The 12120-nt window shown below is 43.2% G+C and overlaps 1 protein-coding gene across 3 annotated transcripts in view; it reads right to left on the bottom strand.

Annotated features, from left to right (window-relative positions):
• Window positions 1-12120, bottom strand: part of suco (SUN domain containing ossification factor) — a 29210-nt gene that overhangs the window by 3027 nt on the left and 14063 nt on the right. The window contains exons 5-21 of one of the 3 annotated variants that reach the window (XM_088425926.1): window positions 11568-11745; window positions 9997-10108; window positions 9778-9905; window positions 9625-9692; window positions 9417-9524; window positions 7890-7995; window positions 6685-6705; window positions 6260-6315; window positions 5968-6059; window positions 5802-5867; window positions 5362-5445; window positions 4357-4447; window positions 2957-4183; window positions 2593-2680; window positions 2407-2511; window positions 1898-2159; window positions 1548-1603 (exon numbers count right to left, since the gene is read on the bottom strand). In XM_088425926.1, coding sequence (XP_088282052.1) covers window positions 1548-1603; window positions 1898-2159; window positions 2407-2511; window positions 2593-2680; window positions 2957-4183; window positions 4357-4447; window positions 5362-5445; window positions 5802-5867; window positions 5968-6059; window positions 6260-6315; window positions 6685-6705; window positions 7890-7995; window positions 9417-9524; window positions 9625-9692; window positions 9778-9905; window positions 9997-10108; window positions 11568-11745 — 2848 coding nt within the window. The remainder of the gene's footprint in view (window positions 1-1547; window positions 1604-1897; window positions 2160-2406; window positions 2512-2592; window positions 2681-2956; window positions 4184-4356; window positions 4448-5361; window positions 5446-5801; window positions 5868-5967; window positions 6060-6259; window positions 6316-6684; window positions 6706-7889; window positions 7996-9416; window positions 9525-9624; window positions 9693-9777; window positions 9906-9996; window positions 10109-11567; window positions 11746-12120) is intronic. The other 2 variants (XM_088425927.1, XM_088425928.1) reach the window with 2 other exon arrangements.

Genomic DNA, 12120 nt, shown 5'->3' with positions numbered 1-12120 from the left:
ATTTAAATCTGTGACGATTTTTTGTCCTGCAATCGGCACACTTAATTTCATGTCAGCTGTTTTTCCCGACGTGAATTGAGCACGGTGGAAGAGGAGAGGTGGTTGTGTGTGTTGCATTTACTAGGCAGCACACTTATGGCTTGTTCGAGCGTCAGTTCACCTTTGGTTACGACTCACAAAATTGCAACAATGACGCTGTCCCAATGCATATCGGGAGATCGCCGACTAACCTGACATGCAATCTTGTCTAGCAACCATTATATGGCGCTGTGTCATCACCCGTAATAGGGTGCAGAGATTAACCTCTTGAGTTAATACGGCAACGCATATAGGCTATTGGTCTTACAGTGTTACAGTAACTCTTTCAGTCGTGGTGCAAATCACGGAGATACTAAAACATCATCCTCTTATTTCTTCCTTTACCGCTGCTAGTAATTTTAGAAGCTATGTCTAACAGATAAAGTTTGCAAAGTCTTCAAAACATTCCGTTTTTCACTCATTTTGTCTACTTCCTTCCATCCTGTCCCATCAAGCTAGATAAAGGCGTTCGGCCAATAGCATATCGGCATTTCTGTGATTGACGTGTGACGCCGGCCAATAGCATCTCCGTGAGTGAGACCGGGTGACCTTAATCGAGCGTCTCCTTGACTGACTGATAATTATTCGCACTTTTTTTTAAACGGTTGGAATGTATTGACAATTAATTAAAAAAAAAAACACACATTTAAACCAATGACAATTCTTTGTCCTGCAATCGGCACATTTAATTTCATGTCAGCTGTTTTTCCCTTTAGCTGTACAAACACTACACTTAAATGGTAATATATTTAGACACCGTGAGTGAGACAGTCAGTGTGAGATTGTAAGACCAATAGCGTTCACGTTACCGCCATAAGTATCTATTAACGATTGTAGATGACGCAACTGCTGAATATATTGACGCAGTTAGGCGAGAACATTTCTACATATTAAATAGCTGGTTTGACGGAATGCTCGCAAGACGAGAGGTTTGCTCGTAAGCGGAGGACAAAATTCTCCCTGATCCACGCTCGTAAGGCGGAATGTTCGCAAATCGGGATGCTCGTAAGCAGGGGGCTGACTGTAATTAGAAACTTTGTACTGCTCAAAATAGCTAAATGAGGTTAATTTTCCTTTATGTAACCTATGCCTGAATAGTAACTGGAACAAAATATACAGATAGCCCAATTCTGACAGGGATGTATTCCTCTGCAAAAAAAAATAAAAAATAAATATCTTCGTAGAAACTATGTATTACGTATAGTGTGTTTTAGTGCCTCCTGGTGGCAAAGGTGCTTGGAACAGAAAACACGCATGGCAATAATTGCTTTCATATTTGAATTTTTGTTTTAGTTTTAATCAAGGAGGAAAAAAAGGGGGGGGGGGGCGTCCTACTTCGCAGAATTTACTTATCGCAGGGATTTTGCGGTCCCCATTCACTGAGAAAAGCGAGGGAACACCGTAGAACAAAAAATATTATCACTGTGACAAGGTCAATGAAGAAAACAGTAGCAGGAGAGACCATTTACCTTTTTTTCTGGAGAAAACCTTAGAGGCTCCACAATGTACAAGTCATCCGGGCCTACTGAGGACGAAAAAAAAAAAAAAAAAAAAAAAAAAATAGGGAAAGGTGAATTAAATGAAAACAATATACAGCGAGCGCATGCCACTCAGCAAGAAAGCGTCACTTGAACTTTTCTATTAGAGCCCAGCTCGCAAATGTCAAGCACAAGTCAGCAAAGCTTCACACGCTATCCTGACACCGTTTAAGGCTGCGAGCGCAGACAGCTCTCGGCCACGGGGCCAAAGGCGGCGGCGGCGGCGGCGGCGGGATAAACAGCGGGCGGCGTGACGCCAATTGCGCTCGATGTTTGTTTACCTTCGGCAGGGGGCAGGTGGAAGGACTTGGAGCGCACGAGCGGACACATCAGCCTGCGCTTGAGGCTGGTGTCGTCGTAGGAGGAGAAGCATCTCTTGGGGCTGGGGTAGTGCTTGCTCCGAGGGAGCGCGAGCGCACCCGAGGCGGCGGCCGCCGGCGCCGGGGCGGCGCAGGAGCTGCGGCAGCGCTGCAGGCACGCCAGCAGGCCCAGCGATACGCAAAGGGCCAGCGACACCGCCAGATAGCTCCGACGATCCGACACCTGCCGAGGAGGACGAGCGCTCGCTTGAAAGGAAATGGTCTTTCGTTCTTTGTTTTCAAGAATACGGGTGAATTTTGGGGTTGAAAAAAAGGATTACGGTTTGATGTTTTTGGGACGAAAAGTTTTCAAAAGAAAAATATTTAAAATAAACAAATGCAAAGTGTAATCACGTGTTGAATGATGAATTTCATTGACCTAATTAATCATGGAAGTAATAATGAAGGCATATATGATTGCGAGCTATTACCTCCTTCTGAAGCTGCCCAACTGTCGAGGTAAGATTAACTAACAGTTTGGTGACGTTCTCCAGCTGACTCTGCAGGGCCTGGATGGAGTCTTGCTGCTTCTGATCCTGAGCGATGAAGCAAAGCGCGATGGGACGGCTGAATAGCAAGCGCGCTCCAAAAGAATGGACTCGTCCGTTCGCGCCTACCTGCTCCTCCGCCATGCGTGAGGTGTTCTGCAGCTTGACCACTGTCTTGTTGAACGCCCGCTGCATCTCCTCCATTTGTTTGCGGTATCTTAAGCGGGAGAAAACGTCTTTGTGAGCGGTGTTCTTTGATCGCAGACCATCATTTTATTTATATAGCACCAATTCATAAATGAAATTATCCTCGTTATCTTAACTGAACTCGACAATGGTTATCTTTTTATGATTGGTGTCCCATGAAAAATAGTCCAGTCTGCTTTCATGCGAGAGAACATCTTCGAAGAGGCAGCTTGTTGACTCAAGCCCCGATATGACTGTGCCACGTTTACACCACCCCTCCCCCCACAAAAGAAGAATTTCATTTTACCTTTGGCTAAGTTCTTCCAGGTATCTGCCAGACAGACTCATGTTCATCTCCAGGGCTTTAATCCTGTTGTTGAGCCTCATGAAGACGCTTTCCTTCTGGCTGGAGCCGTGGACTGTGGCCCCATTCGACATCACGCCACTGCCGCCTGCCGCGCCGCCATTGTAGTCCCCCCCATTCTGCAGCTCGGCGTAGAAATCAGTGGCCGCCCGGTGCATGCTGCCGTTCAACAGGTCTTCGTCTGCCATGTCCGAGGACTGATGAGCTTCTCCTTGAGGGCCCCTCTGCTCCTCTAGAGGCGCGTTGGGTTTCTGCGGGTCAAAAACCGGGTCAGGGTTCGTTGAGGGAGTAGCCGCGGGTTGCTCCGTGGCAGGGGGGACAAAGTCTTTGGGGCGCGACGCCATAGGAAGGTCCCGCTCCTTCGGGGTCGGGAGAGCAGCATCCGGAAGCTCTGTCTCTGGGGTCGGAATCTGTGACGGGGGGCCCGCCTCCGATGCGGGCGGGGTGGCGCTCGGTCGCTGCGTGTTGGGGGCCGGGGCGACCGATAGGGGTGACGCGGTAACGGGGTTCAGGGCGGCGTCCTTGATGGGAGGCAGCAGCATGTCCTGTTGGGTGGGAGTCAGGGAACTGTGGAAGTCAGAGACGCTATGTGGGTGAAGGGCGGGCGCTCTGCTGGGCTCCAGCTGGAATTTGAGCAGGGGGGTGTGCGTGTCGGGGTCCAATAATGGTGTGAGGGATATCTCACTTTGTCGGTGATCCTCATTTTGGACTGTGGGGGGTACCTCAGTATCTGGGGAGGTTTCTGTGACGGGAAGGGCTTCCTGTGAAATCGTTGGGTTGGGGACCTGTGGGCGTTTGAGGGTGGGGTCCTTCGCAACGGGGCGTGTCCGGACGGGAAGTTTGCGGAGTCGCTCTTCGGCCAACATGGCGGAGCACCAGCCATGGAGAAGCTCCGGTAGTGTGGCCGGGCAGGACAGCGAAGACAAAGGCAAGAAAGGACAGTATGCTGAGTTCTCCCTATGGGCTGCCATGTCCTCCTCTTCACTTTTGTCTTCCTCCTCCTCTTCCAACAAGATGACTGTGGACTGGCGAGGCTCTTCATCATCTTCCTCTTCCACAAGAGTGACAATTTGCATGTTGGTGTGGGGTTCGGGGGAAGGGGGCGACGTGGAAGACACGCCGGTGTCCTCCAGCGACTCGCGCTCCTCTTCTGGCACGACGGGTTTCTCTCTGATGGAAGGAAAATCACATTTACGTACCAAAATGAATAACAACTAACAGCTCAGCGTTGGTTAGGGGAAAAAGGAAAAATAACGGGTCAGAATAAAGAACAGAGCGGTCTAAATGTGGCCCGCGCGCCATACTTTGCCCACCCTTACTTGATGTTACGACAAAGGTCTTACACAGTAGAGTTTTGGGTGATTTCCACCGTAGTAGCAGGCTCAACCTCCACACTCTCCTCGGTGTTGCTCAGCGCTTCTTCTGTTAGGTTACCTGCGATTAGACAAATGATATTTCAAGAGTTGTGAACGTTGGCGCTGTTTGCTCCACGGCGAATGCAGTGCATGGAGCTGTAGGAGGCAGTGCGGAGGACAGAAAGAGCTTTCCCGGCGGCTTGGCTCGCAAGCCCATGTTTGGGAAAAGTCGGGAGACAGAACTGGTCTGATCCAGTTAGAACCGAATTTGCTTCTATGCACACACATTCATACACAGACAGTCAAGAGGCAGCTGCTGTGACAGAAACAAATTTCAAATCAAGAATGTTGTTTACAGAGTAGATATCAAAAGTCTGCACACCCTTGCTTGAATGCCTGGTTTTGTGGAGAAAACAAAACAAAACAGCGTAAACCTTCTGATTCAGTCAGTTCCTATCTGCATGTTGCCGCTTTTCTCATTTCCTCAATCATTCATTCATACATAGAGCATCAATGGGCAAAAAAAAAAAAAAAAAAAAAAAAAAAAAAAAAAAGTCATGATTCAACAACTCGTGAATCATGGCCAAGTCATTCGACGTTTCAATATGCATTGTCATCGAGCCACACAAGTCGGGCCTTATCCATTTAGGCAAGTGCAATAAGTATAACAGAAGGAAATGGTTTTGTTTAAACCAGATATGCTCGTGATTTCGGCTCACTTACTGCATATCTCCTTAAAATTAGACGTGCCCCAAAAATTCAAAGGTTTTGTTTTACGAACGATATATTATGTATTTATTTATTCATTTCAGTAAAGTAGTTTGGACGATTAATATAATGTATTAATTTAAAAGAGTATTAACCTGATGGAACTATTCAAATTGTCAGTTAGCCTAAGAGTGCCTGCAGAGCCTGGGGACCATTTACTAAGCTGGTTCTGTTTGAAAACAAAAGTAAAATGATAACGTATGTTAAAAAGAATAAGACACTTACCCTGTGCCCCTGATCGGCCCTCCAGCTCAGGTTTACCACCCAGCACGTTAGCAGCAATATTGTTGACCATGTTGAGGATGGCATCTGAAGGTCAACATATTATGTTCATGAAAATTAGTTGTTTATCCGTAAACCTGTGACTCTTGTGAGGAGAAGCGGTTCTAGAAAATGGATGGATGGATGGACGGACATTTTCCTATCATCATTTTTTGATCACTAAAAACAGGTAACTAGTCAACTCACTTAAAACAATAAAAACAATATTTGACCAATCAGGAGCCATTCTTGAAATAAGAGAAAAAGGATGTCGCTATCTCCCCCTCCTCACATCCAACTAGAGGGAACCCAAAAACCGTTATCGGTATACGTACCGTACTTGAGAATCACTACGACTTTCTCATTTTCGACAGCATATCACGCTTTTGTTTTTGTATACGTACTTGTTGCGGAACCAAGTAGGTTTTTAGACGCCTTGTCTTCTGATGGTTGATAGCCAGGCGGATAGTCTAAGGAGACAGATATTAGCCCATTGTTTCGTGGACTTTTTATTAGGTACATTTCATACTTTGTGCATTCGTCCACAATTCTATGTTCCAGGATATTTACCATAATCTTCATCCAGGTACTCGAGCCTTTCGGAAGGATACTGCGAATCAGCAATCTCCTCATATTCCTCTACCATACTGGTACCAAACACCCTACGCAAAACAAATACACATGCACATTTGATTTGTGTCCAAAAATCTGGTTACAGAGGAGAAAAAAAAAAAAAAAAGGTTAAGGGTCATTGTTACGACACCGCATATGACGTAATCTTTCTAGGGAGGAGATAAATACGCAGCTCCGATCATGTGAACGCAATAATCAATCCAACTCCAGTAAAAGCGATCAGTCTTACCTGAAGAGACTGAGCGGACAGAAGTGTTCTGAGCCAAAGTGGGAAAGCAGCTCAACCTGCAAAAGGGAAAAAAATGTTAGCATGAATTAGCAACTCTCTTGCCATTATACGCATGTACACTACTCGCAAAAAGTTAGAAATACTGTATGGGGGCTTTGGAGGGAAATTTTCAGGATGAACTTCAAACGAACTGGCATTTTAGCTCCATACTGATATTTCATCCCAAAGCAAATATCTCATCGTGAGTAGTGTAAGTGTGCCCCATTTACCACACCCTTAAACTTCCATCAAGGTGAAGCAGATATAGAGTACGGTCAAGCCTAGGTGTTAGTTAGCATTCCCACGGATTCAAGCTATGCCCCCCCCAAACACACTTATTAGGGCAGTTAAAAAGACAGCCTGTGACAGAAAGAGAGAATGCTAACCTTGATATACTTGATGAACATCTGAGGCCAGAGCAAGACAGCACGACAGAAAGCGAGAGAAATAAAACAAGAAAATGAGTCAAATAAAAAGAGTTGTAAGCATTTTCTATGAAATTGAGTCACACACATAAGAAAAAAAAAAGATCAATCCATTATTCTGGACGAGTCCACTTGAAAATGGAGATTTTTTCCAACGAGCCTTAAAAGGGATGCTTTACCAATTTTGCCATTATTAGCAGTAAAAAAAAAAAAGTATTTTGCCTATACGTGATTTGATATTTGATCGTGTACAATTAATACCTTTAACAATACTTTTTGCCACTTGTTGTTGACTGATAATGACATGTACTCAGAACTCAGGTAACAACCAATCACAGTTCAGCTTAATCAATCAGGTGAACCGTGATTGGTTGTTGCCGTTAATATTAGAACGTTTGATGTCATTCTGTTGACAGCAAGTGCAAAGTGTCGTTAAAAGGCATGAATGCGTTTATACATGAAATATAATTCAATAATCAACTTGATTATAGGCAAAATGTCAACTTGTTTCATCTAAAGTATCCCTTTAAAAATAGAGACGGGCAGCAGGACAAAGTCAGAAAAGATGTGAAATGTCAGCGCTGTCAAGATATGACATGTTCTAACAATTTTTGCAGCAATACAAGCGACCCTGAAATTACACATTTCAAATAACGTTATAGCAATCAAAAGTGTGAATTAAAGCCTGGCGATTATATCTCCCATCAGCCGAAAATACAGGAAGCGTGAACTGCCTAATTCAAATCAAAATGGCCGACCTGTTCAATATTGCGCTTAGGTCCCAAGTCTATTTTGTGAAACGCGTAAAGTCCGTGTGGCATTATTACTTCTTGAAGGGTTTTATTTCGGATCCCTTCCGCACAATACATTTTCACCGGGATACAAATTCCATGCGACCTTTAGCTCGTACTGTACAAGCAAAGCCACTGTGACGGACGCACAATACGTAGGCCATTAATAAGAGTCGCGTTTCGCCATTCACTTGCTCCCGGCATGGAGTAACCCGCCCCTCGCCGCAGCGTTAAATTACCGCAAAGTCATAAGAAGGTCCCCTGAGCATAAAATCACCGATGCCACTGTGCCAACTAAAAACGGATCATCATCAAACGTACTCTTTGTCACCCCGACTCCCACAAAGGCTTTCATTCAAACAAAAACGGAAGTACCTTCACATATTTAGCGTAAAGCTGTTCATCCAGTGGAAAGCTTTGCACGATGCGCTCATCGCGGGCGTGGAAGGTCCCCAGCTTTACCCACTTGTTGGTGGGGTACCTGCCAAACGCAGCGTGGCCCAAAGTGAGGGATCAAAAATCTGCACTAAGCCGCATGCCGACGCTGAAGCTGGTGTAAAATGCCTCGCGGGGGGAGATATGACTCAAGGGGAGTATTTGCGTGCCGTCATTTATGACTGGACATAAAAGCCTAAAACGTCAAGCTGACTATTGTTTGCGTGTGTACGCACGACACCGCGGGTGTCAAAGTCAAGGCCCGGGGGCCAGATCCGGCCCGCCGCCTCGCTTTTTGTGGCCCTTGAAATGCTGACGTGACTTCCGCTTTCTGACTAAAATACCAGAATTGCAAGTTGTCTTTAACTTTTAAACATTTGGGGGGGGGGGGGGAGAAAAACAAACATTTTCTTATTCTCCAAATACAATGCGGCCCAAAATAAAAATGTTTGACACCACTGCACTACACCAACAACAGTATCGGCTGTCTGCTTGTGACCATTTGATGATTCAATTAGAAGAACAGAACAAATTGACACTCATTTCTCAGTTTATTTGCTTTATAGTCATAGTTTTGTTGGGAAATGTTACGTATCAAAATACTAGCGGTGTTGGTCCTTCATATTGGTAACTTAAATCCTTTTTTTTTTTTTTTTAATAAAAAAAAAAATCACCCCTTTGTCTATTTCAGGGGGTGGCCATTTTGCTTCTTGGTGCTAATTGAAAATGACATCACAGTTGCTCAGAGCTCAGGTGATAACCAATCACAGCTTGCGAATGTAAAATGAACTTACTCGGAAAACAGGCGAGAGGTTATTGGTTATTCCCCGAATGCTGAGCAATTCCGATGTCAGTTTTCAGTAAACAGAGTGATGGATAAAAAGCAGGTGGAATCTGCGGCTTAATTTACATTCCACAAACAGAATATAAATCAGAATGCCATGTTTAGGCTAGTCGAACCAAATGAATACTAATTTAAAAGAAAATTTCTCAATTGAACTTCCCTTTAAAAGCTTGCATTTATAAATTCAAGCCTTGTGAATATCATTACCTCAAAACGCATTTTGAGATTTGATTACAACAGTATCATTTTTAATAAACGACAAGAATAATTCCCTAAAATTGGTACTAACCTGTGTGTCTAGTAGCCTGAAAAAAGGTCTATAAAGCCTGAATCATTTGTAACTTTTTTTTTTTAATATAATTTTATGGTAATGTTTTTAGCAAGTATATTAGATGTTTTTGGTACAACTCTTTAAATAATGTTGATAATACCAGTAATCATGATGCAAAAAATAAATAATTTATATATATACACACACACACACACACACACACACACATACATACATACACACACACACACACACATAGTTTTATCCTTACCTGGCATCGAATAAATGAAGTTTTTAAATATATGCATGGGTTACCAAATGATTCCACATTGTGGGTTTTTACATGGCGTACCTGTCACTTAGGGAGACAAGAAAATCTTTCGGCGTTGAAGAGAAGAGTTCAAAGTTAGCGATGTCCAGTTGCTTGACTTGAATGGGCTCACAGAGCTCAATCACAAACCTGCATAGCGGTAAGAGATGTGTGAACAAACTTTTTATTTTATACGCTCCTAATAAAATAAATAGTTAAACGGGGATAATGGGCTTCTATCTAAAATTACCAGATTTTGTTGCTGCAGGGATTCAGCATATAAAGATCCATATTCTCCATGAGAATAGCAGACGTACTCTGGAGGAAAGAGAACAGGTTTATACTGTCTTAAGAAGACAAGCTAGCTAACCCCCCCCCCCCACACACACACACACACACCAACCTTCGCCTCATTATTTGCTGAGAGTATCTTAGCGCCGCACTCCACCGAGGCGTAGTTATTCTTGAAGTTTTTCTGGACCTTCTTCACTGGCTGGGAAATGCCGCTGGCGGCCGTGTGGAGATTCTGACCTGCGCAGAGGGAGGGACAAACAGAAATAGAACCCGGCGGGAACATAAAAAGTCCGAAAAAAAAAAACAAAAGTTGTGAAAGTGCACTCACTTTTCTCTTTCTCCACCTCCATGACTTGCTTCTTCCACTCGTCAAAGGTTGGGATGTCGTCTTTGCTGGGGACCGAGGGATCCGATTCCCTGCCAGGACCGGCCTCCCCTGCCTAAATCCCAAATATTAATCATGCATTTCTTGAAAACCTATAACCATTCCTTGACGAACATACCAATAACACTTTGTAAAGTTCTGACTTGAATCAATAAGAGCCGCAATTTATCGAAAAATATATTTTTTTCTTTATTTTTCCTTCACATTTGACTTTATTCTTGAAGAAAAATACTGCAACAAAATGCCTGAAAGGATGCATACTTTTCAGGAAAATACACTAAAAATCTCAAACACAAACAAATTTTAATTCAGAAGATATCCAACTTCCTCCCAAAAATATCGTATGGAACTTTGGCAGAATACGGTAATCATTTTTTGAAGATCACATTTTCAAGAAGAAAAAAATAAGACCTACCGGTACATTTGTGATAAAAAGCCATACTAGCAAATCATAGAACATAAAAAACAATATAGATTTTCTGGATTAATGTGGATAATCCTTGAAAATATACTTTTTTCAGGAAAATACATGTTTGTTCTTTTTTTTTTATCCAAAATATGACTTTATCTTAGTTAAAAAACAAAAACAAAAAACTAATTTTGTCCTGAAAATACACTTTTTTTTTTTTTACTTCAAAATAGTATAACTTTAAAATAGAAAATATCAAGATTGACCTCGAAATGGGTCATTTCTATTTCCCACAGGAAACACCGAAAAGGCGGATTTTTGGACTACAGTTAAAACGCTGCTGACAAACAATCAGCCATGGCTTTATTAAACCCTTCTTTAAGAAAAGTTAGTAATACTTCCTCTTCCTTATGCGAGTGGAAAAACAATAGCAGGATGTGAGCCACGCGACTCACGTCCCTCGTGAAACATTCATGGACACCCCCCGCCCAGCCCCCACCTCAGCCCACTAGAGTAGCCCCGTTGAACATGATCTTACTTGGACACGGCGAAATGAAGATGCATTAGTTGTAGAGAATGAAAACACGAGCGGGGGGGCCTAGCAATCTATCGGTCAGCGTTAGCTGCGGGGCGCAGACATCTTAACGAGGACGCCGACTTCACGTGGATCGAAAGCACACGTTCTCCGTTCGGTATTCTCCGTTGGGTCGGAGTGGCTCGTGTTCAGTCCCTGCTTATGTAATGCTGGAAACAAGAGGGGAGCAACCTGAATTTCCAGAATGGGATTCGCTTGACTTCATCATTATGCTGCTAATCATATCGCTGCTTTGGCCTGCTTCTATTTATGGGGAATAAGACCATACCGGGGGAAGAAATTATACTTCGAGATTAGCCGTAACCTGATGCAAAAAGATTTTTTTTTTTTTTTTTTAAATTGTATATAACAAGTAGTTTAAATTCGATTTAAATATAAAAACACAACGCAGCTTTGCTTCTGAAAACAGAAGTACTTTCCAATTTTAGAAAGGGTGTCTCTTTTTTTGAAAAAGTCATGTTTGAAAATGACTATTTTCCAGTAGATTTCAAAAGATCACATATGAAGAACCTGCGGCTGGTGCAGGGAGGCGTTGCTGTCCTGCCGCACCTCAGCCCGTCCCTTCTCCAACCCATCATGGTCCTCCTCCTCCTCCTGTTCCACTTGGCCTGAAGTGGATTGAATGTCGACTGCTTCGGCAACAGAATCCTGCTTCTGGTCTAACGGCTGCTCCCCTTTATCAGCCTCTCTTCAGCAGAAAGAAGGGAAACGTACATGAGTGAATGATACTTAGTGAACCAATTCAAATACCAGACAAAAATCAAAAACGGAGGAAACCAAGAGTATGCATAATACTTTTTTTCCCTCATTCCTTAATATGAAAAGCGAGTTGATGATATCTCATCGAGTCCCTCAAGGCTCTGTGTGCTTGGTCCTAGATCATTTATACTGTAAAATCAACAATATTTCCTGTGTATCAAAATTGTTAAAAGTATTATTTGACACAATCTTATATTGCTTATCCTATATTGCTTATATTGCTCAAGAGAAATCCACGGATGGTTTTGAGGTACACATACTCAGTTATACCAATTATTAACGGTTCCAATTATATAAAATCAAT

This window comes from Hippichthys cyanospilos, chromosome 10 (genome assembly GCF_059441005.1).
Source record: "Hippichthys cyanospilos isolate Australia breed blue-spotted pipefish chromosome 10, RoL_Hcya_1.0, whole genome shotgun sequence".
NCBI lineage: Eukaryota > Metazoa > Chordata > Actinopteri > Syngnathiformes > Syngnathidae > Hippichthys > Hippichthys cyanospilos.
This window is presented reverse-complemented; position numbering and strand designations above follow the sequence as displayed.